Below are 27,740 nucleotides of genomic sequence, written 5' to 3'. Positions count from 1 at the left end.
GTCTGACATCAATGCAAATGTCTTTGAAAATCTAATCAAACACTTCATGTGAACCCATGAGCTCATGTTACGCAACATTTCTATAGGCTATTTCATTGCGTTTTAAGGTTTGTATCACAACACAACTGAACTTCTTACAATTAAGCACATCAATCTGCTTTACAAGGGGTGTAGAGCCTGACTGGCATATATGCACGTTAAGTTCAAGTTTGGGGCAGATCATTTTCACCATAAAAATGCACCTTTATAATAAAAGCATTGCATGCATAATCGCATTTGCAGTCACTTGATAATGGTGTTTTCCGCAAATGGAACATTTGCGCTTAAAGCCTACTACCATGTGCGCTTATAATGTGAAGAAATAGTCTAATAGTTAATCAACATTTTAAGCTAAACATTCTGATCTGTTGCGTCAGCCACATTGCATAAAAAAAAGTTTTTTTGATGGTAGTGGTTGTATTAATTTGGGATCTATCGCATCCACAACTGTCCCAGACTATGTTTTGGAAGATTTATTTCTCACACAGAATAGAATTGGTCGACTTTTGTGGGGATAGTAGATTGACATAGGCTAGTGCTTTTGCTGTTCGTTAGGCCTACTCATCTTGTTGGCTGACGAAAATTTAAATGTGGACAGTTCATCCGATGAGAAAGACTCGATCACGTAACAGAGAGCCGTGTGAGTGAGAGATGTTTCGGATTGCGCAGCACACTCAGGGAGAAGGGCACAACGCAGCACTCTGGGCTTCAAATGGCATGGTTTTCTTTTAATGGTGCATTACAACCACAAAGGGGATGTCACCATGAAATTCGAGGCATCATCAAGTGCTTGTCAAATTGTGAGAGACTATTGGTGTGTACAGCCTGTGCAACAAAAAAAACAGCTCATGCCTTTCAAGCGACTTTCTTCAAATCATCATTCGTCTCATGCAGCCTTTCAATGTATTAAAAATCAAAACATATAGTCCAAAGTTTACAGAACCACTAAAGTTACATTAATAACTATAAATTAACTTAACGCTTAACACAGAATAGTCAAATGTGCACACTCCCTCATCGTTTGGAGAAAATATTAATATTTTATTCAGCTTTGTTCAATTGTATTTTTCATTCTATAAAATAATGCCACAGCCACAAATCTTGTCTGCTAAATTAACTAGTGTAGCCCACAGCCACATTAGGATCTAACCTAAGGAGAACTCAAGAGTATGCAATTATTTTCTTCTGAAATGGACTACATTTTCTTTTATACCATGCTTCGTTAGACCTGTCTAAAATAAATAATGGATTTATTGTGAAGGTGTAGGCTATATTACATGGCTTTATTAGACTTTTTGAAATGTATTTTAGGCTATGTGTGGATGCCACGAGATGTGTTTGTATTAATTAACTGTCAATTACCATGAGACCGACAGTTATTTGCTTGACAATCACCGGCTGACAAAATTCCGCCACAGCCCTAGTTGTGTTGACTGATTGCAGGTCTGTTTGCCTACTCCTGTGGTTGTGTGGTGGTGGTGGAGAACCTACACACTGGCTCCCAGAGACACTGGCTGGGCCACACTGAGGAAATCTCCTGTCTGGCTGTTACCAATGACGCGCAGGTAGGCCTCCAGTCTCCTCTCTAGAATGAGCGATGATGATGAAGGTGGTGGACTGTGCTGGTGCCAATAAGGATGATGCATTCTCTGTGTCTCAACCACTTTCTGAATGTGGTTTCTCTCTGTGACTAGTTGTGCTAAGTCTGAATTATCCTGTTTAAAGTGTTTATTTGACTTAGAAGGGATCAAACTAGACAGGTGATTTTATGAGTCATTGCACGTCTCTGACAGTGTTTTGTTCTCTTTCAGACTGTGGCCTCGGCGGCAGGGAGCAGCGGTGGCTCCAGGAGCCTCATCTGCATCTGGAACGTTCAGGATGGAACCTGCAGTAATACCATCTCCTACCACCAGGGGGCGGTGCAGGCCCTGTCCTTTTCCAGGGATGATTTCTTCTTCCTCACTGTGGGTCAGTGGAACAGTCCTTCAAGGACAAGTAGAGTAGAGTTTCACTACATAGCGTTCACTTATTCAGTCACATACAGATCAATGATTACCTCACGGATGAGAAAACATTTTTTTAATGGTATTTGAATCCGCCCTCCTGCAGGGGACTTCACCAACCCGGAGGTGGCGCTGTGGAGCACCAGGACCTACCAGCTGCTGTCCAGGGTCAGTGTGTCCGGCCCGCTCCACGACGTGGCCTTCAGCCCCTCTGCAGCCAGCCAGCTGGCCTGTGTGGGCAGCCATGGACTCTACTTCTGCAACATCCACACACAGGGCCTGGACGTGGAGCTCAAGGTAACAATAGAATTAGAGTGAATTTCTAATTAATTGTTTTTCTAAGAAGGTAGCCCTGATACTTTTTTTACACTATCGTACCGACCCAAACTATGCTCTTTTGGCCTGCTTTCTAGAGAATATGTTTCGCTATAATACCAGCCTTCTTTTGTTTAACACTGCTTATTTCCTGCCTGGTTTGGGCTGGGCATGTCTAGCTAACTAGAGCCCCTCTGCTTGGATAAAAATCAGGCCGGCACCAGGTATGTTCAACATGTCCTCCCTCATAGGAAGACATATTTCCACATAACGAGGACAACAACGTTTTTCTTTAACAAAGACTTTGAAGAAAAATGTCCATGTTGTGTGGACAATAACATTTTTCTAATTCAAATTCTAGGTGCAGAGAGTGTGTGTGCCAGAGGAGGTGGGTGACGTGGAGCTGACGGCGCTGTGCTACAACGCCAACTCCATCCTCTTCACGGGCACCAACAGTGGACATGTGTGTGCCTGGGACTGCAACACCCAGCGTTGCTTCATGACCTGGGAGGCTGACCAAGGGGAGATCGGTCAGTTACATTTTTAAAAATGTTACACATAGCAGGCACTCTTATCCGAAGCTTATCCAGACTTCATTCAACTGTTGGTAAATAAACACATATCACAATCCTTGCAAATAAACCCGTCTCCAAAATAGGTTTGTGAGTCTGTATGTACAGTATTGGTGTACGTTTGTGTGTGTTTCCCTAGGAGTGCTGCTGTGTCGGGGGAACCGTCTGTTGACGGGCAGTAACACTCGTAGGCTGAGGCTGTGGGGCGTGGCAGCTGTACAGGGCATGAGGCCTGGAGGAGAGGCCTCTAACACAGAGGACAGGTCTGTTGCTCACCGCACACTCCTCAGCCTACACATTATACTCCTTACATACCTTTTCCCTCATCCTCCTATGTTACATAGTGTATCGTCTCATGACATGTCTTTAAAGCCCATTCATCTCTGTGGCCTGTTGATTTATATTCCTTGAAAATGTGGTATTTAGTTAATGCTGCAATATGTAACTTTTTGAGGGGACCTGATCAAATTCACATAGAAATGGTAGTCACAGATCTGTCATTCTCATTGACAACAAGTCTAAGAAGCGGTAGATCTGTTCTATGTACGCTATTTCTATGTTTCTACTTTATTTGTCTTATACGGCGGAGCAATTTCAGCATACAACATGTAAAGTGTTGTTTACATCCCTGTTTGTCACACCTGTCTAACATCCCTGTTAAATAGGTGTGGCATATCAATAAGCTGATTAAACAGCATTATCATTACACAGGTCCACCTTGTGCTGGGGACAATAAAAGGCCACTTTAAAACGTGCAGTTTTGTCACATAACCCAATGCCACAGATGTCTCCAGTTTTGAGGGAGAGAGCAATTGGCATGCTGACTGCAGGAATGTCCACCAGAGCTGTTGCCAGATAATTTAATGTTCATTTCTTTACCATAACCCTCATCCAACGTCATTTTAGAGAATTTGACAGTATGCCCAACCGGCAGTATGCCCAACAGACCACGTGTAACAAAGCCAGACCAGGACCTCCACATCTGGCTTTTTCTCCTTCCGGATTGTCTGAGACTAACCATCTGTGGGTTTACACAACAGAAGAATTTCTGCACAAACTGTCAAAACCGTCTCAGGGAAGCTTATCTGCGTGCTCGTCGTCCTCACCAGGGTCTTGACCTGACTGCAGTTTGGTGTCGTGACTGACTTAAATGGGCAAATGCTCACTTTGGATGGGCACTGGCACGCTGGAGAAGTGTGCTCTTCACGGATGAATCCCAGGTTTAACTGTACCGGGCAGATGGCAGGCAGCGTTTTATATGGTTGTGTTGGTGAGTGGTTTGCTGATGTCAACATTGTGAACAGATTGCCCCATAGTAGGGTTATGGTATGGGCAGGCATAAGCTACGAACAACTAACACAACTGCATTTTATCAATGGCAATTTGAATGCACAGAGATACGTGGCGAGATTCTGAGGCCCGTTGTCGTGCCATTCATCCACCACCATCACTTCATGTTTCAGTATGATAATGCACGGCACCATGTCACAATGATCTGTACCCAATTCCTGGAAGCTGAAATGTCCCAGTTCTCCCGTGGCCTGCATAATCAGAAGACATGTCACCCAGTGAGCATGGTTGGGATCCTCTGGATTGACATGTACGAGAGCATGTTCCAGTTCCCGCCAATATCAAGCAACTTCACACAGCCATTGAAGAGGAGTTGGACAATATTCCACAGGCCACAATCAACGGCCTGATCAACTCTATGCAAAGGAGATGTGTCGCACTGCATGAAGCGAATGGTGGTCACACCAGATACTGACTGGTTTTCTGATCCAAGGCCCTACTTTTAAGGAACTGTATCTGTGACCAACAGATGCATATCTATTCCTAGTCATGTGAAATCCATAGATTAGGGTCTAGTTAATTAATTTCAATTGACTGATTTCCTTGTATGAACTGTAACTCAGTTTATTTGCATTTTATGTTTTGGTTCCAGTGTACATGTATTGCATCAGTGCGATCTTGTGAGGCTATTACATTTTATATAGATAACCACTCTTATTCAATGAATTGGCTTATTTGATCGAATGGTCTACTCTCATTGGTCCTTGCCTCTGTCTATCAGAGGTGCTCCGGTGCTATTGGAGCAGGAGATGATGCTGGACGGGACGGTGGTGAGCGCGGCCTTTGACGACGTCATGGACATGGGCATCGTGGGCACCACGGCGGGTACCCTGTGGTACATCAACTGGGTGGACAACACCAGCATCCGCCTCATCAGCGGGCACAAGAGCAAGGTACAGTATAGAGTTTTTGCCAGCGTGTGCATGCGTTTGAATTTTGGAGCCTATATGAGCGTTCATTGTGGACGCCTCTATCCGTACATTAAATGACCAGCCCCCCCCCGCCCCGGTGTTCAGGTAAATGACGTGGTTTTCAGCCCAGACGAGAGCCACTTTGCCACGTGTGGGGAGGATGGCAGTGTGAGGGTGTGGACGGCCCCCAACAACGAACTGGTGGTGCAGTTTCAGGTGCTCAACCAGGTGAGACTGCAAGACAACTACAGGAAACCCTAAAGCTAAGATGGCCGTGTTGATTCAAAAAAATACTTTATAACGTTAATGCGCTCAGTCGCTGTGACGTATTTCCACTCATATTGTTTGTTTCTAATCGAAAAGGACTGAAAGTGGTGTAACTCGCAGTTTTAATACATGTACAAAATGATCCTCTCTCCCTAAGAGCATGATGGGCATGACATTTATAAATGGAAGGGGAGGATGACTTGGGCCAGAAGACAATCGATCCGAGATCCACTTAAGTTTCAGTCATGGGATTTTTGTTGTTGCTTTAACCCCTGATTACACCTGTATACATTAATACATTGTAACAGCAGCCATAAGTATTATAATGCAAATATTATAAAGCGCTTATAAACATTTAAATGTTGTGAAGCATGTTATAATTAGAGCTATGACATGAACAGAGCTATTATTTTCAACTACCGCCTTACACAGGCTAAATGGCTGTATATCACATGCTGTAGCAATTCCATTATGACATGGTACTTACAAGGCTACATGCCACATCGAGAGAGAGAAGCTCCCAACGCATCATGCACCAGTTATAAACCTAGGAGTCTTGACTGTCAATATCTACACCCCTGATCCCCCCCCCCCAACTTGTCTGTCAGAGCTGTGGTAGTGCGTGCTGGAGTCCCTCTAAAGGGGGTGCCTGTGTGGTGGGGGGGTACAGCGACGGGACCCTAAGGATCTTTCGCCTGGCCTCCTCAGAGATGGAACTCAAGCTGCACCCGCACCCTGTGGCTGTCACCGCCATCCAGTACTCTGCTAACGGTGTGTGTGTGTCTGTGTGTGTGTGTGTTTGGGAAGGTCACTGTCAATGCTACCAGTGGACATTGTCTCGTGTGTGAATTTGGTAGTCGGACACTGCCGACTCTGCTTTAAAATTCATGTTTAGGATGTGATGGCAGTCTTTCTGTTGGGACACCGTTTGTATGTCATTTCACTGGGATGTATAATAATACACATTATATAACGGAGGCTATATGTGACCTCTGACCCTCAGGTCAGGTGATCCTCTCTGCTGGGAGGGACGGCCTGATGGCTGTCAGCAGCCCAGTAACCGGGCTTACCGTCAGACTCATCAGCGACCACAAGGGGGCACCCATCACTACCATCCAGTGTGTGAAGAAACAGGTCAGGGCCCATATTCACACATCTAAGTAGGAGTGGAGATCTAGGATCAGTTTTGCCTTTCAAATTATAATGAATAAAAAGGGGGGACCCGATCCTATAGTATACATAGAATGAATAGAACATACTTCTTCTGTGTGACGTCTTCTGAGGTTACTAGTGTAACTGTTTTTGAGGAGCTACTAAGAATCTACATAAAGGAATTGCATTTTGCCCACCAGTACAAAGAATTTGGGCTTGAAGGAAACGAGATGTGGTTGGCTGCCAGTGCAGACAGACGGGTCAGCGTTTGGGCAGCTGATTGGATGAAGGACAAGTGTGAGCTTCTGGACTGGCTCACATTTCCAGCCCCTGCCAATCCTGAGGTAAACCTCTTCATAGGCATATGCACACAAAATAAATAGCATGGAAATCAGTATGTTAGACAAGCACTTTCAGGTGAGGATTTTATTCAGGATAGTGGGAATTCAGACCCAAGTTATGTACGTCCACATCAATGTAACTTCATTCCCTTTTTATGCGCTTTTCTCTCTATGTATTCTGAACTTGGACTTAAAGCTGCAATATGTAGGTGACCCGACCAAATTCACATAGAAAAGTAAGTTATAGATCTGTCATTCTCGTTGAAAGCGAGTCTAAAAACAGGTGGATTTGTTCTATGTGCGTAATTTCTATGCTTACCATTCTTAAGTATCGTTTTTTCGTGTTTTCATTTCGTTTTTGTACACCAGCTTCAAACAGATGAAAATACAATATTTTTGGTTATAGAAAATAGATTTCACAGCGAATTAGCTGGTACAATGCTTGTTTTGTCACCATAAACTGAAATTAAGCAAACTATTTGAATTTTATCATCCAAGAAATGGCGGTGTGATTTCTGCATATTGCACCTATTAAGCATGGGGAAATGCATGTCCTAGCAAGGTATTTCTTTGGGGGGTAGATCACAGAAATTGAAGGTGTGGCAGAGGTGTGTCTACAGATATGGAAATCATAAATAAGTTTGAGTTTACCTGTTTGTTCCAAGTGTTTTTTTTTTAATAGAATTGATTTGAAATAACACACCGCTCTCCATTCAATTTAATTTACAAATTGATAAGAGCTATTGATAAGAGCTAGTTAAATTAGTAATCTGTTTGGAGAAGGGGATTGTAAAATACAAACAGCAATAGTTTTAGATGATTTTTCCTTCTGTTCGCTGGAGACCAATGTGAAACCAGTCATGGAAGCAAACTGGTAAGCATATCAAGATGACATGTATTTCCACCCCATTTCCCACAATGAAGTATAAAATGTAAAAAAGTATATTTAAAAAATTCAAAGCATTTTATACTACACTGGGAAATAGGATGTGTTTTCTGTGATTTTAATTACATTTATTCAGCGCTTGCAAGGGAGCCATACCTGCAAACCCCCATTGCGCATGTGCATAGGGTAGGTCTGAATACTAAATACTGAGAAGAGCTTCAATCAAAACGGCCCCGACGTGGCCCCCGACGTGAAGTGCAAGATGAGACGTGATATCAGTCAATGGCTGTTTTTGACTTGAAAAACCTTTCTCAAACTTGCAAGCATGGAATAGTTTTACCGTGAACATTTCTGTGTTTTAAAAAAGTCCTCTCTCTTTATCTCTGTCTTCATCAGGAGTCAGACAGCCTTCCTCCCAGCCTGGCTGCTTTCAGCCCCATAGACCATGGCCTGGTGGTGTACACAGGCTATGGAGTGGAGAGAGAGCTGTCCTTCTACAGCCTGGCCAAGAAACGGGTCATAAAGAAGATTGCCCTGTCCCATTGGGCCATGTGCTTCAGCCTCTCCTCCAAGGGTCGCCTCATAGCGGTGGGCTCAAAAGGTGCATGTCACTTCTCTTCTACCTCTCTCATTTCAGTTTTACAATGTGACTGTTGTAAAAAGCACTTTTTTGCTAGCAAGGAATGAAGCATTAAAATAAACTACAATAAAAACCCATCAAAAGCAGACCAGCTTGGCACAGGCTTGCTTGGTATTTTCGAATTTACAATACAGCATCAGTTTGACAAATCACCAGCATGTGTGTCTCTCTGCACAGTACTGTACTCAATGACACATTCTGTATGTATGTAAATAGGTTGCATGAAGCTGCTGTGTGTTTTGTCTCTCTCTCTCAGAGCGAGTGCTGAAGCTCATCAAATCATCCAGCGGTAGGTTCCAGGACTTCCTCCACCACAGTGATTCTTTGCAGACCTGTCGATTCTCCCCCTCAGGGAAACTCCTCTTTACCGTTGCCTACAATGAGATCCTGCTGTGGGAGGTGCGGGGCCTTTAGAACAAGGTAGACCACTATACATTAGTAGACTGTGAACTATATTATTAAAGGACGATCAGAGGGTGATCTACTGTATAGACCCAAGCTTTCACCATTGGTCCTAGTTAGTATGGATTTCTAGATTGACATGAGGTGTTGGGTGGTGGTAATGTAGGTTAATTGTAACACTGCTCTCCTGTCTGCATCAACCCTCGGTTGGGTGTAGATTAACAGTCCTCAATACTCACGCACGCAAGTGCCTCAATTTAACTGACGAAGCTAACTGAATAATTGATCAATTGTTTACTTTAGTCATTTTAATTCTGAGGTTTTTATCAGTCCTGTAAATTACTTTTTATATTTGAAGATAATATTTCATTTTTATTTACATGAGAGCCTCCTTTGTCTCTGTTCAGTGGTTTTACACTTCATGGGAGTGATTTTTGTTTTGCATGTTATGTTCTTAAAATTATAATGCGCTATGTCCATCAGCCTATACGGTCATTCAGTCTAAATTATGCACAAAAATGTTTTGTCCATACACTTGTATATATTGTTTTTTTTTCAACAAAGAAATTTCAATAAAGGTTGTCACCTCAAATGAAACCCTAAATTGTGTCATTAATGTAATTTATTTTTTGTGATGCAATTGCAAGGTAAGTATATCTCCACTAATGTTATGTCATTAAATGAAATTGTGACTTTGGTTGAGCTGAGGGGGCGGAGAGGCATTGAATTGCAAGTATTTAGACAGCTATGTACCGGAATCTTCATTATCGCTCACTATCTTGTGTGACGTGCGTTTTAGCCAGTACTGAGAAATTCTGTTTTTGTTTATTGAATGTGTCATTCTGATTACACAACAAGGTTTGGGATGATGCATAGTTTTGCAAGTTGTGTTTTTTGTTTTATTTAGGGGGGGGGGGGAATGAGAAGGAAGAATGCATCTTTTAAAGTGTCTGATTTTGTATTCCTGAAGTAGGGTGACACGCTAAAGCGCTTAACGTTTGTGATGTCTTTGACTGGATTTTTTTTTTTTTTACCCATTTATCTCTTTCCCCCCATCACTGATAGAGGAGGTGGAGATGACGATGAGAAGAACTGATATCGTGACTTCCATTTTCTACTTCAAGATGAAATCTCTTCAGATGACGGTGTTGAGAAAAGTAACAAAAGGGAGACATTTGCAGAGAGAATAACATGACCGTGTTGAAGTACTTACTCTTGTCAGTTACCCGGCCCGCACAGTTAATCGACAAACGACAAACTGTCTTTGTAATGGGAGTGAATTTATGCTTCTGGATTCTTGGTGAGTTATGGTACTGGAGGGACTTTCAACTGTACGAGTTTTTGTTGTTGTTGCCTGATATAAAGATGAGGGCGTCTCAGAGATTGAGAGAATATCTGTTTGTTTGTAATTTGATGCTACCCAATGGCATGACTGCACTGGTCTAAAGGATGTGCTTGCATGTATATAGAGGCATCATTTGTTTATGTCTGATATTTCTTCTCTTTTTTCCCCCTACAGGTCTCTACCTGGCCCTACCTTTGGAAGGGATATATCCTCCACTCTGTCAAACAGGGTATACGATTTCTAAGATTGGAAGTGGCTGTTCTGGTAAGATCAACTGATTTACCCTGGTGATGAAAAAGGTCACTGCATTTGAATGGCAAGTGTAGACAGCAGGGTATTGTTTCTTTCATCTCTTATCAGTTTGAATTTAACGGGTGCCTTTTTTTACAGGTTCACATCTTAGGATAAGAAGTTTAGAATTCAGACTTAAACCAAGAGGTTTATAGTGAGAATGATGATGTCTAAAAGAATGCATTCACTGTTCATTTAGCTGACACTATTCTCTATTCTCACTCATTTCAAGCCAACCAACAAACTGACTAAATACCTAACATCTGTCCTAACCTCAGATACTTACTTGGTGTTATGTAGATACAGATGAGTGTGTGGAAGATCCTTCCATCTGTGGGAACCATTCTACTTGCTTCAATACCCTCGGTAGCTACCACTGTCCGTGTCATCCTGGGTTCGAATCTAGGATCGCTTATTTCACTTCCGCAGATGGAGGATGTACAGGTCAATACTGTGTTTTTAAGATGTTATTAATAACTAATAATAATAGCTTTAATTCCTTACCACTAATATGAATAAAACGGGATAATTAAAAGCTACCGCTGTCTGTCAGTTTTAAAATTATGATAATGTTGTAGCATACAGTAGGGTCTGAAATTATTGACACCCTTGATAAAGATTTAGCAAAAAAAATAAATACGGAATTCAAATACTGAGCTATATTGTATGCTCAGAAATGTTGGGGAAATATGTGATTTTATACTTGTACAATTGCTCAGAGGAGATTAGTAATACTTTTTTCCTCAAAGGTAGGGGTAAAAATTGACACACCTGTTTTCAATACCTCACCTTGCAAGGATAACGGCACATTCTTTTTCTAAAATGTTTCCTCCATTCCTCCATACAGAATCCTTCTAGATCCTTCAGTCTGCGATTATGGACTGCTCTATTCAATTCCAACCACAGGTTTTCAATGGTTTTCAAGTCCAGAGACTATGGATGGCTATTCGCCATTTTCTTTGTGGATTTTGATGTGTGCTTGGGGTTTATTGTCTTGGTGGAAGATCCACCTATGGCCAAGTTTCAGCCTCCTGACAGAGGCAACCCGTTTTTTGGTTAAATTACTTGGTACTGGGTAAAGTTCATGATGCCGTTGACCTTAACAAGGGCCCCAGGACCAGTGGACTTGCACTACAGTGGCGGTTTTGGCATGGAAATGACAATGCATTAGCAGAAAATAACCCCTTTTACCTACTATAAAATATGGTGCTGGATCTTTGATGTTATGGGGCTATTTTGCTTCCACTGGTCCTAGAGCCCTTATTAATTTTTTGGCCAAAAACCTGGTTGCCTCCGCCAGGAGGCTGAAACTTGGCCGCAAGTGGATCTTCCAGCAAACCAATGACTCCAAGCACAAATCAAAATCCACAAAGAAATGTGTTTATTGTCCACAAAAGAAACATTTCTAACCCATTGAAAACGTGTGGTTTAAATTGAAGAGGGCAGTCAGTCCATACGTGCAGTTAAAAGATATATCAAGTATGTGGAAGGATTCTGTATGGAGGAATGGTCTAAGATCCCTAAAATGCCGCTATCCTCACAAGGTGAGGTACTGAAAGGTTCTGATAATAGGGGTGTCAATAATTTTGGCCCTAGCCTTTTAATTGTTTTTATTGTATTACTTGTTAACCTCTAAAAGTCTAAAACAGACAGTTCAAAACCTTTATGATTTTATTTTTTTACTATCTGTCCGATATCTAAGACATATAAGAAACCTAAGGAATTTTACAAATCTATCTATTGCGTTAGTGCTTAGTTGGTGAGTCTTATCCTCTTTTGGATGAAGGAATTCGGTCTTAATCAACTATTCCTAAATATCCCTTGTAATCATTCTGTTACTGAACAACATCCTCTGCTTTTCGAAAGTATTCACACCCCTTTATGTTTTCCACATTTTGTTGTTGCAGCCTGATTTTAAAATGGATTACATTTTTATATTTTTTTTGTCACTGGCCTACAGACAATACCCCATAATGTCAAAGTGGAATTATGTTTTTGAATTATTTACAAATGAAGAAAAAATGAACGCTGAAATGTCTCAAGTCTGTAAGTATTCAACCCCTTTGTTATGGCAATCCTAAATGTGCTTAACAAGTCACATAATAATTTGCATGGACTGACTCTGTGTAATAATAGTGTTTAACATTATTTTTGAATGACTACCTCATCTCTCTACCCCACATATACAATTATCTGTAAGGTCCCTCAGTTGAGCAGTGAATTCAAACAGATTCAACCACAATGTCCAGGGAGGTTTTCCAATGCCTCACAAAGAAGGCCACCTATTGGTCGATGGGTACAAATACAAAAAAGATGCCGTTAAATATCACTTTGAGCATGGTGAAGTTATTAATTACACTTTAAATATTGTATCAATACACCCAGTCACTACAGAGATACAGGCATCATTCCTAACTCCGTTGCCAGAGAAGAAGGAAACCGCTCAGGGATTTCACCATGAGGCTTTAAAACAGTTACAGTTTAATGGCTGTGATCTGAGGATGGATCAACAACATTTTAGTTGCTCCACAAAACTAACCTAAATGACAGAGTGAGAAGAAGGAAGCCTGTAGGGAATAAAAAATCATTCAAGGCAAGTAATACTGCAAAACAATGTGGCAAAGCAAATACATTTTGTCCTGAATAGGAAGTGTTATGTTTGGGGTAAATCCAATACAACACATTACTGTGTACCGCCCTCCATATTTTCAAGCATAGTGGTGGCTGCATCATGTGGCTTGCAATTGTTAAGGACTGAAGAGTTTTCAGGGTAAAAAAATCAACTGAATGGAACTAAGCTAAATCAAATCCTGGGGGAAAACCTGGTTGTCTGCTTTCCACCAGACACTGGGAAATTAATTAACCTTTCAGCAGGACAGTAACCTAAAACACAAGGCCAAATCTACACTGGAGTTGTTTTCCAAGACGACGGTGAATGTTCCTAAGTGGCCAAGACAGTTTTGGCTTAAATCTACTTGAAAATATATGGCAAGACCTGAAAATAGTTGTCTAGCAATGATCAACAACCAATTTGACAGAGCTTGACGAATTTTGAAAAGAATAATGGGCAACTGTTGCACAATCCAGGTGTGGAAGTTTCTTAGATTTACCCAGAAAGACTCACAGCTGTAATCGCTGCCAAAGGGGACTCTACAAATGATTGACTCAGGTGTAAATACTTAAGTTAATAAGAAGTATTTCATTTTCAATGAATTAGCAAATTAAATAGTTTTCCCCCTCAATCTACACCCAATACCCAATAATGATAAAGCAAAAAAAAAAAAAAATTTGCGAATTTATATATACATTTAAAGAACAGTAAATATCCAATTTACATAAGCAGCTATAAAAGTCTTCTTGGTTATTACGCTACAAACTTGGCACACCTGCATTTTGGAAGTTTCTCCCATTCTTCTCTGCAGATCCTCTCAAGCTCTGTCAGGTTGGATGGGGAACGCCGCTCCACTGTTATTTTGAGGTTTCTCCAGAGATGTTCTATCTATCTCAAGGCCATCAGACTGTTAAACAGCCACCACTAACATTGAGTGGCTGCTGCCAACACACTGTCATTGACACTGACCCAACTCCAGCCACTTTAATAATGGGAATTGTTGGGAAATGATGTAAATATATCACTAGCCACTTTAAACAATGCTACCTTGTATAATGTTACTTACCCTACATTATTAATCTCATATGCATATGTATATACTGTACTCTACATCATTGACTGCATCCTTATGTAATACATGTATCACTAGCCACTTTAACTATGCCACTTTGTTTACTTTGTCTACACACTCATCTCATATGTATATACTATACTCGATACCATCTACTGTATGCTGCTCTGTACCATCACTCATTCATATATCCTTATGTACATATTCCTTATCCCCTTACACTGTGTATAAGACAGTAGTTTTGGAATTGTTAGTTAGATTACTTGTTGGTTATCACTGCATTGTCGGAACTAGAAGCACAAGCATTTCGCTACACTCGCATTAACATCTGCTATAACCATGTGTATGTGACAAATACAATTTGATTTGATTTGATAGGGTTCATGTCTGGGCTCTGGCTGAGTCACTCTAGCACATTCGGAGACTTGTCCCGAAGCCACTCCTTCATTGTCTTGGCTGTGTGCTTAGGGTCGTTGTCCTGTTGGAATGTGAACCTTCGGCCCAGTCTGAGGTCCTGAGCGCTCTGGAGCAGGCTTTTATCAAGGATCTCTCTGTACTTTGCTCTGTTCATCTTGACTGGTCTCTCAGTCCCTGCCTCTGAAAAACATCCCCACTCTCTTGGAAATTCTAATCAATAATGAGTGAGGAGACCCAACACTCTTGAGTGATGTGCTGAGATCTCTGACATACAAATAGATTTTATAGCAAGATACATCCTCTTAGTCTACATGACAAACAGATGTGTGGAATGGGTCAAAAGGTGAGACTTGATATATGAGAAAGGAGTATCCCCCAGCCAGATAGCATTTGCTGTGAAGACAGTTATTGTATAGAAACCAGAGTTTGACCCCTAAGAAAAGGTTCCTCTCATTATTATCCATACCCGAGCCATCTCTCCCTGGTACAAACACCAACTCATTCTAATGAAATACATATATCACCAAACCATTCATAAATAAATGATCAGCGTTTTAAGCATCAGAGGGTTTTCTCAGCTCACACAGACACATGAGAAAGTACTAATAGAAACCTATTATATTGCATAAAACAACCATTTGATGCATAAACAGTATTAAACATAATCTTGTAATTTGTTTATCACACACCACCATGCTTCACCGTAGGGATAGTGCCAGGTTTCCTCCAGACGTGACGATTGGCATTCAGGCCGAAGAGTTCAATCTTGGTTTCATCAGACCAGAGAATTTTGTTTCTCGTGGTCTGAAAGTCCTTTAGGTGCCTTTTTGGCAAACTCCAAGCGGGCTGTTGTGCATTTTACTGAGGAGTGGCTACTGCCTGGCCACTCTACCATAAAGGCCTGATTGGTGGAATGCTGCAGAGATGGTTGTCCTTCTGGAAGGTTGTCCCATCTCCACAGAGGTACTCTGGAGCGCTGTCAGAGTGACCATCGTGTTCTTGGTCACCTCCCTGACCAAGGCCCTTCTCTCCTGTTTGCTCAGTTTGGCTGGGTGACCAGCTCTAATAAGAGTCTTGGTGGTTCAAACTTATTCCATTTAAGAATGATGGAGGCCACTGTGTTCTTAGAGACCTTCAATGCTGCAGAAATGTTTTTGGTACACTTCCCCAGATCTGTGCCTCAACACAATCCTGTCTCGGGGCTCTACAGACAATTATTTTGCCCTCATGGCTTGGTTTTTGCTCTGACATGCACTGTCAACTGTGGGACCTTATATAGACAGGTATGTGCCTTTCCAAATCATGTTCAATCAATTGAATTTACCACAGGTGGACTCCAATCAAGTTGTAGAAACATCTCAAGGTCGATCAATGAAACAGGATTACATTTACATTACATTTAAGTCATTTAGCAGACGCTCTTATCCAGAGCGACTTACAAATTGGTGCATTCACCTTATGACATCCAGTGGGACAGTCACTTAACAATAGTGCATCTAAAACTTAGGGGGGTGAGAGGGATTACTTATCCTATCCTAGGTATTCCTTAAAGAGGTGGGGTTTCAGGTGTCTCCGGAAGGTGGTGATTGACTCCGCTGTCCTGGCGTCGTGAGGGAGTTTGTTCCACCATTGGGGGCCAGGGCAGCGAACAGTTTTGACTGGGCTGAGCGGGAGCTGTACTTCCTCAGTGGTAGGGAGGCGAGCAGGCCAGAGGTGGATGAACGCAGTGCCCTTGTTTGGGTGTAGGGCCTGATCAGAGCCTGGAGGTACTGAGGTGCCGTTCCCCTCACAGCTCCGTAGGCAAGCACCATGGTCTTGTAGCGGATGCGAGCTTCAACTGGAAGCCAGTGGAGAGAACGGAGGAGCGGGGTGACGTGAGAGAACTTGGGAAGGTTGAACACCAGACGGGCTGCGGCGTTCTGGATGAGTTGAAGGGGTTTAATGGCACAGGCAGGGAGCCCAGCCAACAGCGAGTTGCAGTAATCCAGACGGGAGATGACAAGTGCCTGGATTAGGACCTGCGCCGCTTCCTGTGTGAGGCAGGGTCGTACTCTGCGGATGTTGTAGAGCATGAACCTACAGGAACGGGCCACCGCCTTGATGTTGGTTGAGAACGACAGGGTGTTGTCCAGGATCACGCCAAGGTTCTTGGCGCTCTGGGAGGAGGACACAATGGAGTTGTCAACCGTGATGACGAGATCATGGAACGGGCAGTCCTTCCCCGGGAGGAAGAGCAGCTCCGTCTTGCCGAGGTTCAGCTTGAGGTGGTGATCCGTCATCCACACTGATATGTCTGCCAGACATGCAGAGATGCGATTCGCCACCTGGTCATCAGAAGGGGGAAAGGAGAAGATTAATTGTGTGTCGTCTGCATAGCAATGATAAGAGAGACCATGTGAGGTTATGACAGAGCCAAGTGACTTGGTGTATAGCGAGAATAGGAGAGGGCCAAGAACAGAGCCCTGGGGGACACCAGTGGTGAGAGCGCGTGGTGAGGAGACAGATTCTCGCCACGCCACCTGGTAGGAGCGACCTGTCAGGTAGGACGCAATCCAAGCGTGGGCCGCGCCGGAGATGCCCAACTCTGAGAGGGTGGAGAGGAGGATCTGATGGTTCACAGTATCGAAGGCAGCCGACAGATCTAGAAGGATGAGAGCAGAGGAGAGAGAGTTAGCTTTAGCAGTGCGGAGCGCCTCCGTGATACAGAGGAGAGCAGTCTCAGTTGAATGACTAGTCTTGAAACCTGACTGATTTGGATCAAGAAGGTCATTCAGAGAGAGATAGCGGGAGAGCTGGCCAAGGACGGCACGTTCAAGAGTTTTGGAGAGAAAAGAAAGAAGGGATACTGGTCTGTAATTGTTGACATCGGAGGGATCGAGTGTAGGTTTTTTCAGAAGGGGTGCAACTCTCGCTCTCTTGAAGACGGAAGGGACGTAGCCAGCGGTCAGGGATGAGTTGATGAGCGAGGTGAGGTAAGGGAGAAGGTCTCCGGAAATGGTCTGGAGAAGAGAGGAGGGGATAGGGTCAAGCGGGCAGGTTGTTGGGCGGCCGGCCGTCACAAGACGCGAGATTTCATCTGGAGAGAGAGGGGAGAAAGAGGTCAGAGCACAGGGTAGGGCAGTGTGAGCAGAACCAGCGGTGTCGTTTGACTTAGCAAACGAGGATCGGATGTCGTCAACCTTCTTTTCAAAATGGTTGACGAAGTCATCTGCAGAGAGGGAGGAGGGGGGAGGGGGCGGAGGATTCAGGAGGGAGGAGAAGGTGGCAAAGAGCTTCCTAGGGTTAGAGGCAGATGCTTGGAATTTAGCGTGGTAGAAAGTGGCTTTAGCAGCAGAGACAGAGGAGGAAAATGTAGAGAGGAGGGAGTGAAAGGATGCCAGGTCCGCAGGGAGGCGAGTTTTCCTCCATTTCCGCTCGGCTGCCCGGAGCCCTGTTCTGTGAGCTCGCAATGAGTCATCGAGCCACGGAGCGGGAGGGGAGGACCGAACCGGCCTGGAGGATAGGGGACATAGAGAGTCAAGGGATGCAGAGAGGGAGGAGAGGAGGGTTGAGGAGGCAGAATCAGGAGATAGGTGGGAGAAGGTTTGAGCGGAGGGAAGAGATGATAGGATGGAAGAGGAGAGAGTAGCGGGGGAGAGAGAGCGAAGGTTGGGACGGCGCGATACCATCCGAGTAGGGGCAGTGTGGGCGGTGTTGGATGAGAGCGAGAGGGAAAAGGATACAAGGCAGTGGTCGGAGACTTGGAGGGGAGTTGCAATGAGGTTAGTGGAGGAACAGCATCTAGTAAAGATGAGGTCGAGCGTATTGCCTGCCTTGTGAGTAGGGGGAAGGTGAGAGGGTGAGGTCAAAAGAGGAGAGGAGTGGAAAGAAGGAGGCAGAGAGGAAAGAGTCAAAGGTAGACGTGGGGAGGTTAAAGTCGCCCAGAACTGTGAGAGGTGAGCCGTCCTCAGGAAAGGAGCTTATCAAGGCATCAAGCTCATTGATGAACTCTCCGAGGGAACCTGGAGGGCGATAAATGATAAGGATGTTAAGCTTGAAAGGGCTAGTAACTGTGACAGCATGGAATTCAAAGGAGGCGATAGACAGATGGGTAAGGGGAGAAAGAGAGAATGACCACTTGGGAGAGATGAGGATCCCGGTGCCACCACCCCGCTGACCAGACGCTCTCGGGGTGTGCGAGAACACGTGGGCGGACGAAGAGAGAGCAGTAGGAGTAGCAGTGTTGTCTGTGGTGATCCATGTTTCCGTCAGTGCCAAGAAGTCGAGGGACTGGAGGGAGGCATAGGCTGAGATGAACTCTGCCTTGTTGACCGCAGATTGGCAGTTCCAGAGGCTACCGGAGACCTGGAACTCCACGTGGGTCGTGCGCGCTGGGACCACCAGAGTAGGGTGGCCGCGGCCACGCGGTGAGGAGCGTTTGTATGGTCTGTGCAGAGAGGAGAGAACAGGGATAAACAGACACATAGTTGACAGGCTACAGAAGAGGCTACGCTAATGCAAAGGAGATTGGAATGACAAGTGGACTACACGTCTCGAATGTTCAGAAAGTTAAGCTACGTAGCAAGAATCTTATTGACTAAAATGATTAAAATGATACAGTACTGCTGAAGTAGGCCAGCTGGCAGTGGGTGCGTTGTTGACACTACACTAATCAAGTCGTTCCGTTGAGTGTAATAGTTTCTGCAGTGTTGCTATTCGGGGCTAGCTGGCTAGCTAGCAGTGTTGTTTACGTTACGTTGCGTTAAAAGAACGACAATAGCTGGCTAGCGAACCTAGAAAATCGCTCTAGACTACACAATTATCTTTGATACAAAGACGGCTATGTAGCTAGCTACGATCAAACAAATCAAACCGTTGTACTGTAATGAAATGAAGTGAAAATGTGATACTACCTGTGAATGCGACCGGGTAGTTGAGTTCTATACAGAAGACGTTGGCTAGCGTTGGCTAGCTAGCAGAGTCACCTACGTTAAGGACGACAAATAGCTGGCTAGCTAACCTCGGTAAATTAAGATAATCACTCTAAGACTACACACTCTAAACCTAAACAACACAATTATCTTGGATACGATGATACGAAGACAGCAAAGGCAGCTATGTAGCTAGCTAACACTACACTAATCAAGTCGTTCAGTTGAGTGTAATAGTTTCTCCAGTGCAGCTAATCAGTGGACGTTAGCTAGCTGGCTAGTGAAGACTACGTTAGGACGGCGAAATACGATAATTACGCAATTATCTTTGATACAAAGACGGCTATGTAGCTAGCTGAGAAGAAATTGCTAAGATTAGACAAATCAAACCGTTGTGATATAATGAAATATAATGAAAAAGTTATACTACCCGCGGGAGCGAAGTGCAGATGCGACCACTCGCTCCAACCGGAACCGGAATTATCAGGATGCCCCTGAGCTCAATTTTGAGTCTCATAGCAAAGGGTCTGAATACTTATGTAAATAATATTTCTGTTTTTTTGTTTTCACTTTGTCATTATGGGGTACTGTGTAGATTTAATTTAATATATTTTAGAATAAGGCTGTAACGTATTTTTTTGGGGGTCAAGGGGTCTGAATACTTTCCAAATGCATTGTATATACAGACAATTGCAATGTTGTATTTTTTTGTTACTCCCATTTTCCCATCACCTCTCTCCCCACCACTCCCCCCCCCCCCCCCCCCACTAATCTCTTCTACTTTCAGACATTGATGAGTGTGGTGAGGACAGACATACTTGTGGGGAGTGGGGAACCTGTCACAATAGGAAGGGAAGCTACTGGTGCAGTTGTCTCCAGGGATTCCATCAGGAAGGCGATATAAGTTCCATGTGTGTAGGTGAGAGAAACCCCATTCTCCTTGGATCGATGTGTTCTGTGTCAGGTTAAGTTGTGGTACCGGTGAGGTAGTCACTTTACTATGACTACCTCACAGTACCACAAAACTAAATGCATTGACCAGAATTATTTGAAACGTCTTATCCACATTGTGTTTTGGGGTATTGCGTGTCTTTAGTATCACTCTGTTAGGTCACTGTCCGACACATCCATGTTGTCATCGTCTTTCTTATTCCCCCACTTTCTGTCTCTCTCTCTCTCTCTCACACACTCTCTCACTCTCTCTCTCACACTCACTCACTCACTCTCACACAGACGTAAATGAGTGTATAGGGGCTGGGAACAAATACCCCTGTGGCCAGAATGGAACCTGCTGGAATCTGGAGGGCAGCTACAGGTGTCATTGTCCCCCTGGATTCACTACCTACGGCAACAACCAATCTAGGTGTCAAGGTGAGAGAAATGCTTGTTCTACCTTTTCATTTTCTGCTGACCTCAGTTGTCTTCGCTTGTGACCACTGATCTTGAGGCCATCTGTTGAAACCTCCACCCAGTTACCAGTTTCACAATCGCGATGACCGGCCTGATGTATTGTGTTGTATTTGTACGATCTGAGGTCATCTGCATTCATGGTTTTCCTTTTAGAGCTGAATTGTGACCCTTTTGCAACTCAGAGTACACCTGAACAGGTAAATTCTTCCCCTTTTTTCAATGATTATTTTCTCAAGTGCTTCTCTTCATCTTGATTATTCACCACATTCTTCTCATTTATATTTCTCTCTCTCTTTCTGTGTACTTTCTGTCTCTCTCAAGACTCTACCAGGTTTTGACAGCCTCTTGTCTCTCCTGAGCAACAACTGTTTGGTGTTGATTAACTCCTCTGGGTTGGCTGGAGCTACAGAAAAGACTGGAGAGGCGCTTTTGACAGTATGTTGCCTCCCTGAGCTACACACAAGCGCGCACACACACACATACACGTTACATCACGTCTCTGTTGTCTGTCTTTTCTAAAGGTACTGGCCAATGTCACTGATGTTCTTCAACTCCAGTCCAATGGTCAAGGTGGTAACAGCGGGAAAGTGACTACGCTACTGAGGACAGTAGAAAACTCTATCAGACTGATTGCTCCACAGCTGAAAGAAAATGTGAGCAGGATAAATACAAGCCATACAGGTAACACTTATACTGAAAAACACATTTAGTGATCACTTTAACATCAGCGGTACCACAACTTAACCTTGCATTGACCACTAAGTGACCACTTGTTCTTTCAATAATGGTGATTTCTACTTAGTATAGATTGTTGTCCCTATGTTGAAAAACAGAGGTAGAAGTTGTGGTGAGGAGGGACAGGACACCACCCCGAGGACCAGTCAGACTGACGAATGAAAATATCCAACTTGACACCACCTGGGAGACGGCGATCGGAGATGACACGAATTTCCCAGGTAGACTCCCACTCAGCTGCAGTGGCATTAGCCTTCTTTAAAAAACAAAGTAATTGGGGGTTTCTGAGTGACAATTATTTACTGACATTTCTATACGTTTCTTTATTTTATATCTTGTAGGATTTGCGTGGAGGCGTTTGTGTTTTGTGCAGGGCTTATTATACTGTATATGGTGCATATGTTGTGTACCGTGTGTGTTTTATTTTAGGTTGATGGGTTTGTATACTTGATGATTTGTGAATTGGTTTTGTTTTATATTGTTTGTTTCTGTATGTTTTAAGTGTATTCATTTTGTGTTATGATGTTTGCAGGTTTTGCATTTGCCATTTTGCTCAGCTACAAGAGTCTGCAGACTTTGACCAACAGCTCCGAGCAGCTCTCCTCCAGAGTGGTGACTGTATCTGTTAGCAACCCCAACACAACAAACCTGTCTGAACCGATCATTCTCACCTTCAATCACTTGAAGGTAACAATTGTGTTTCTCTAAAAGGCTGACTGTCAGTTACAGTGATAGTTCACTTTTTTCACTTATCTTTGACTTCCCTAGACTGTGACTGTTTGTTCCAAACAGGTTTTTCATTTTTGTTTAGCTGGTTATTTAGCAATGTTTAAAATCTCCTAGCTACAATTTTTGAGGAATGTTGCAATGCTAGTGGAAATGGATTGTATCCATTAGCAATGTTTAAAATCATGGGGAAAGAGCTCGGTGTGGTCTACGTCCCCATGCTTTTGAATGCACCACTAACGGATACAAAAATGCTAGCCAGATTATTCTGGATTTAACTTCAAAAGAAAGTAAACTATCCCTTTAAAACCGGTTTTATTATACATTTTTTAAAACAACAACATTTGTTTAACAGATATGCACGCAGTAGACCTTAGCTGTTCATAAAATTATATGAGTCTCATCTTCTCTGTGCCCCAGTCCAGTGATGCGAATACCACCTGTGTTTATTGGTCAGATGATGGTGAGGGGGCTTGGTCAATCCAGGGCTGCGCCTCCGTGATGTCCAACTCTACCCACACTGTGTGCTCCTGCACCCATCTCAGCAGCTTTGCCCTGCTCAGGGGAATCCAAGAGAATAAGGTGATACACAACAACACCGTAGAACTGCTAAGAGGGAAAAGGTTCTTAGATCTGTGAGAAGGTCTTTTTGCCTTCAAACTCACACCCCAAGCATACCTTCTTGGTGCAGTAGTATGGTCTATATTTGATTGTTGTTATTCCGCATTGACATTGACAGAAATGCAGACAGTTGCAGTTGGTGATGTGGGCGGGCGCTTCCGTGGCGCTGGCTTGTGTGGTCCTATCCCTGCTCATGACCCTGTGGTGTCGCTTTGTCAGCAAAAAGCGCAATGGAGGGAGCCGACCAGAACAGCATTTTAAACCTTAAAGCACCTCAATTTAGACAGCATGGGATTTCTAAAATCTCTTTCCTGTGTTTTGTATATAATCCCACCCTATGTCAATTTACTGTAAAATAACTGTTTAGACTGTGAACGAACTGTTAGAAAATGGAAATATGAAGTTTCAGTTTGAACCTCAGTCAATTGATAAACATGATTTCATGAAATATATAAATGTATTTTGATATTATTGATTGTTCTCAATTCCCATCAATGTCAATTTACTTTTATCACTGTTCAATTGTACGTAGACGAGTTTACCATATAGCATTATTACACACGTTTAAATAGCAACTCTGTTGTAATCAAAGGAAGGACGTACATGTTTGTTCATGAAAGACTGAACACACACCTTTACGCTCACTGTGTATACTGGACACGTAGAAAGGGACAAACTGCACATGCATACCTACATTACATTCATACTGTTATGTGGCCGATGGTCGGCGGCCTGGAGACCGGTTCAAGTGCAATTGGCAGATTGTGTGAAAACATGAAACGAGGAGAACAAAACATGCTTTAAACAGCAACCTCTTCAATATTTCAGGCGTTCTAAGTAGGAAAGCTCAAATTAGAGTGCTGTGTAGTAAAGCTCATCAAGTCCATCAACTGCAGCTTCCTAAAACCTGGCTTTCCTGAAACGGTTAGGTGAAGAACCGATGGTCCAGGTTGAGTTTCTGTTTTGGTTAGAATGTCAGAGAATGAAAAACATCTTTTAAAGGTCCTGAACAGTCAAAATCGTATTTATCATCAAATTGGATGACTTGGATTAAACCCTATCAGAGTATGACAAACGACTGTCACTGGTACATTGATAAAGTTAGATCATAAAGTGACTTGCTTCCTCCTTTATGTCAAAATCAGGAATCTAGATACTGTTTGCTTATTGGGGATCGGTGAAACATCCACATTTATTCGCTCATTTTAATACACCAATAGTAACGTCTTATTCTCATACCCTATTTAAATAAGTACTGCCTTGTAACCATCATTGCAGAAGACGTGTTAGCAGAGGGACGTGGTTTACATAGCTAGCTAGCTAGACTACTGGTGTCAAAATGTGACTGTAGGGTGTTATAGGTTTCCCAAATTTATCTGTGGCAAATATACTTCTAGGTTTTCACTTTCATCTGTATCTGGTGTTGGCTAGTTACTGGCCAGCATGGGGGAAGGAAATCTGTTTGGAACACCGACTCAGTTGTCATGTCAGTGCTGCTATGAACTGCAACAGAAGAGAAATGCCAAACGATGTATACATAATTATTGACATCATGGCAAGGCATGGTTTATGTACATGGTCTGGCAGTCAGCAAATGTAATTGATGTCAACCCAGGATTTTTCCGACCAGTTTCAACTGAACTTGTCCAACATGAACTGAGACAGGATGTTGTCTATATCGATGCGGTTACAAAAACCAAACAGTTGGATAGACAACTCATTTGTGAAGCCATGGTGTGATGTATGACAGGAATGGAATCTTGTTTGAGCTTCGTGTATCAGCACAATTGCTTGAGATTATCTCACTGCAGCATTGCATCCATGTTGCCGTCAATCAAGGTGAGCTCCCCACCCACTCAGACTGGTCCTTCAGGCTAACTGATAGTTGGAAATGAGAGAAAAGGTCAATTCTGAGCATTTGAATCTAGATGGGGGGGGGGTATTAATGGTTGATGTTTTAGTCACTCAAACGCTATTTTCATTGGGAAATATAGTCCTGCTGGACCTTTTTAAGCTTGTGATTTTGTAATTGGGGTTTTGCTCAAAAGCTCATGTGTATCAGTTATTTTTGTTATGTGACTGGATGGCTTTAACCCGTTATCTCCGTTCCCCTAATGTTGATAGAGCAACTGATTCGCTGTAGCTACGCATTCTGCTGTTAAATGAAATACTGTACATATCGTCACAAATGAACAGTATGATTGCGAAAGGTGAGGAAACACAAGAATGGATCAAATGATAAAGACAGAGAGTGTGTGAGAACATGCAATAGTTGATCACACAATCAACTCAGAAAACTTCTTGCATTTGAACCCTGTGCTTTCTTCCAGGCGTGAGCTCACTGAGTAGCTTAATAACTAATGCCTTGGTTTGGACAGCAGGTTTGTACTATCAAGAAAGCATGGGATCCAAGCAAATTTATTGAAAATTAAATACAGGAATATCTTATTTACTTTGACTTGACTTGAGTCGATACATGTTAGAATCACCTTTGGCAGTGACTACAGCTGATAGTCTTTCTGAGTAAGAAATAAGCTTTAATACAACCAAAAAAAACACAGGTTGTGACTAGTTTCGGGAGGCACTGTTTATAGAGTGTGTGTATACATAGTGTACAAAACATGCTCTTTCGATGACAGACTGACCAGGTGAATCCAGGTGAAAGCTATGATCCCTTGTTGATGTCACTTGTTAAATACCCTTCAATCAGTGTAGATGAAGGGAAGCAGACAGCTTTAAAGAAGGATGTTTAAGCCTTTGAGACGTGGATTGTGTATATGTGCCATTCAGAGGGTGAATGGGCAAGACAAAAGATTTAAGTGCCTTTGAACGAGGAATGGTAGTGGGTGCCAGGTGCACCGGGTTTAGTGTTCAACACTGATTGGTTTTCGTGCTCAACAATTTCCTGTGTATCAAGAATGATCCACCACAAAAGGACATCCAGTCAACTTGACATAACTGTTGGAAGCATTGGAGTCGACATCACTGTGGTACGATCTTGCCCCGACAAATTGAAGCTGTTCTGAAGGCAAAAGGGGAGTCAACTCAATAGTACAAAGATGTTCCAAATGTTTTGGTCACTCGGCACCATTGCAAATCTTGACACACTCAAACTGGTGCACCTGACACTTACGACAGGTACACCCTGTTCAAAGACACTTCAATCTTTTGTCTTGCCCATTCACCCTTTGAATGGCACACCTACACAATCCATGTCTCAATCGTCTCAAGGCTTAAAAATCCCCTGTCTCCTCCCCTTCATCTACGCTCATTTGAAGTAGATTTAACAAGTGACCTCAATAACTGATCATAGCTTTCAATTGGATTCACCTAGTCAGTCTGTCATGGAAAGAGCAGGTGTTCTTAATGTTTTGTTTGTTTCAGAATGTGTTTCACAACTGTTTCAGAATGTGCTTCTCTACAACTTATCTGTCATGATGCTGGTCTTATATATGCGTATTTGCCCAATAAAAATGTGATTAGATTTATGGAACACGTCAAACCAGAAAAATAGCTTTTGAGCATTATTGAAGATTTAATGTATTTTGACCAGTGGAGGCTTCTGAGAACGGCTTATAATAATGTATTTGGTACCATTCCACTCCAGCCATTACCACGAGCCCGTCCTCCTCAATTAAGGTGCCACCAACCTCCTGTGATTTTGGCTGACATATACATTGTCTTTCAGCCATATGTATCATATCGATGAGTGTCACACCTCCATCTGTGGAGAACATTTGCATCGGCAACTACATCTGTCAGTGCCAACCTGGGTTTATGGTTGACGTAATTGGACAATGTTTGGGTAAGAATTGTGAAATAATATGTATGCGTTTGTCTAAAGTGTAAGCCTTTCCTTGTCATCACACTAATCTCTCTGTGTGCAATACTTCCTTTCATTTTTAAAGGCTCAGTGCAGACAAAATGTGGATTTTTCTGTGTTTTTCGTATCATGTTGATCAAAAGAACAGCTGATGAAACTAACACCGTAAAAGTGTGAAAAAAATATGAAGTGGGTTTTTTTCCTGATAGTTGCTGGTTGAAAATAGTCTACACATGACCTTCTCGTCAGCAGGATTGCATGGGTGGGAGTTTTGGGCTTTCCATGGTGACATCACTATTCAGTAAATTGGTTAATAGACCAATAAAGAGTTCCAAACCCCTCTGCCAATAACATCTTGTTTTCAGTTTTTCCCTACCCACTCAGACCAATCCCAGACAGTCCTAGCAAAATTCTTGCTTGATAAATAGTTTTTTGCAAAAAAGTAATTTTTGCAGATTTGAATGGAAATCTATTACAGTAGCTAGGTTTCCATCCAATTGGCGTCCCATTTTAATGTGAATATACAGTACCAGTCAAAAGTTTGGACACGCCTACTCATTCCAGGGTTCTCTACATATCTTCTACATCCTGAAATGTATTCCCATGACATAAGTCTTGAACATTATAAAAACCTTTCATTTGCATCCTTAAAATCACTTGTTTCACTGCTGCCAGACTGACCTGAATATATTTTCATATTGAATATACAGGTGAAGTCGGAAGTTTACATACATACACTTAGGTTGGAGTCATTAAAAGTCGTTTTTCAACCACTCCACAAAATTCTTGCTAACAAACTATAGTTTTTCCAAGTCAGTTAGTACATCTACTTTGTGTATGACACAATTTTTCCAACAATTGTTTACAGACAGATTATTTCACTTATAATTTACTATCATAA

At 42.7% G+C, this 27,740-nt stretch overlaps 2 protein-coding genes across 3 annotated transcripts in view; both read left to right on the top strand.

The window, feature by feature from the left end:
• Nucleotides 1-9,475, top strand: part of wdr90 (WD repeat domain 90) — a 58,081-nt gene extending 48,606 nt beyond the window's left edge. Inside the window, exons 31-42 of the mRNA XM_046369061.1 lie at nucleotides 1,483-1,604; nucleotides 1,851-2,007; nucleotides 2,149-2,339; nucleotides 2,719-2,887; nucleotides 3,069-3,192; nucleotides 5,001-5,172; nucleotides 5,296-5,418; nucleotides 6,066-6,228; nucleotides 6,461-6,591; nucleotides 6,810-6,953; nucleotides 8,233-8,437; nucleotides 8,733-9,475. Of these exons, the coding sequence (XP_046225017.1) occupies nucleotides 1,483-1,604; nucleotides 1,851-2,007; nucleotides 2,149-2,339; nucleotides 2,719-2,887; nucleotides 3,069-3,192; nucleotides 5,001-5,172; nucleotides 5,296-5,418; nucleotides 6,066-6,228; nucleotides 6,461-6,591; nucleotides 6,810-6,953; nucleotides 8,233-8,437; nucleotides 8,733-8,890 (1,859 nt within the window). The 3' untranslated portion in view covers nucleotides 8,891-9,475. The remainder of the gene's footprint in view (nucleotides 1-1,482; nucleotides 1,605-1,850; nucleotides 2,008-2,148; nucleotides 2,340-2,718; nucleotides 2,888-3,068; nucleotides 3,193-5,000; nucleotides 5,173-5,295; nucleotides 5,419-6,065; nucleotides 6,229-6,460; nucleotides 6,592-6,809; nucleotides 6,954-8,232; nucleotides 8,438-8,732) is intronic.
• Nucleotides 9,476-9,981: 506 nt separating this feature from the next.
• On the top strand, nucleotides 9,982-23,647 carry LOC124047604 (adhesion G protein-coupled receptor E5-like). Of its 2 annotated transcripts, XM_046367922.1 has the most exons (12): nucleotides 9,982-10,178; nucleotides 10,398-10,487; nucleotides 10,815-10,958; nucleotides 20,312-20,443; nucleotides 20,758-20,895; nucleotides 21,088-21,131; nucleotides 21,256-21,369; nucleotides 21,456-21,615; nucleotides 21,768-21,890; nucleotides 22,202-22,356; nucleotides 22,816-22,977; nucleotides 23,135-23,647. In XM_046367922.1, exons 1-12 carry the CDS (start codon nucleotides 10,070-10,072, stop codon nucleotides 23,282-23,284), a joined length of 1,521 nt encoding a protein of 506 aa, XP_046223878.1. In that variant the 5' UTR covers nucleotides 9,982-10,069; the 3' UTR covers nucleotides 23,285-23,647. The 2 variants fall into 2 exon arrangements, with proteins under 2 accessions (XP_046223878.1, XP_046223880.1); XM_046367924.1 differs by lacking the exon at nucleotides 10,815-10,958 and having other exon boundaries at nucleotides 23,135-23,646.
• The last annotated feature ends 4,093 nt before the right edge of the window (nucleotides 23,648-27,740 follow it).

This window comes from Oncorhynchus gorbuscha, linkage group LG11 (assembly GCF_021184085.1).
Source record: "Oncorhynchus gorbuscha isolate QuinsamMale2020 ecotype Even-year linkage group LG11, OgorEven_v1.0, whole genome shotgun sequence".
In the NCBI taxonomy this organism is placed as follows: domain Eukaryota; kingdom Metazoa; phylum Chordata; class Actinopteri; order Salmoniformes; family Salmonidae; genus Oncorhynchus; species Oncorhynchus gorbuscha.
Note: the sequence above shows the minus strand (reverse complement) of the source record. Positions and strands in the feature narration are given on the sequence as shown.

Excerpts from the sequence above, each read along its gene's own strand:
- LOC124047604 (XM_046367922.1), top strand. The coding sequence starts at position 10,070 with ATGACCGTGTTGAAGTACTTACTCTTGTCAGTTACCCGGCCCGCACAG. Across the intron at positions 10,179-10,397 it reads TTTATGCTTCTGGATTCTTG|GTCTCTACCTGGCCCTACCT; the intron begins GTGAGTTATGGT and ends TTCCCCCTACAG. Across the intron at positions 10,959-20,311 it reads CGCAGATGGAGGATGTACAG|ACATTGATGAGTGTGGTGAG; the intron begins GTCAATACTGTG and ends TTCTACTTTCAG.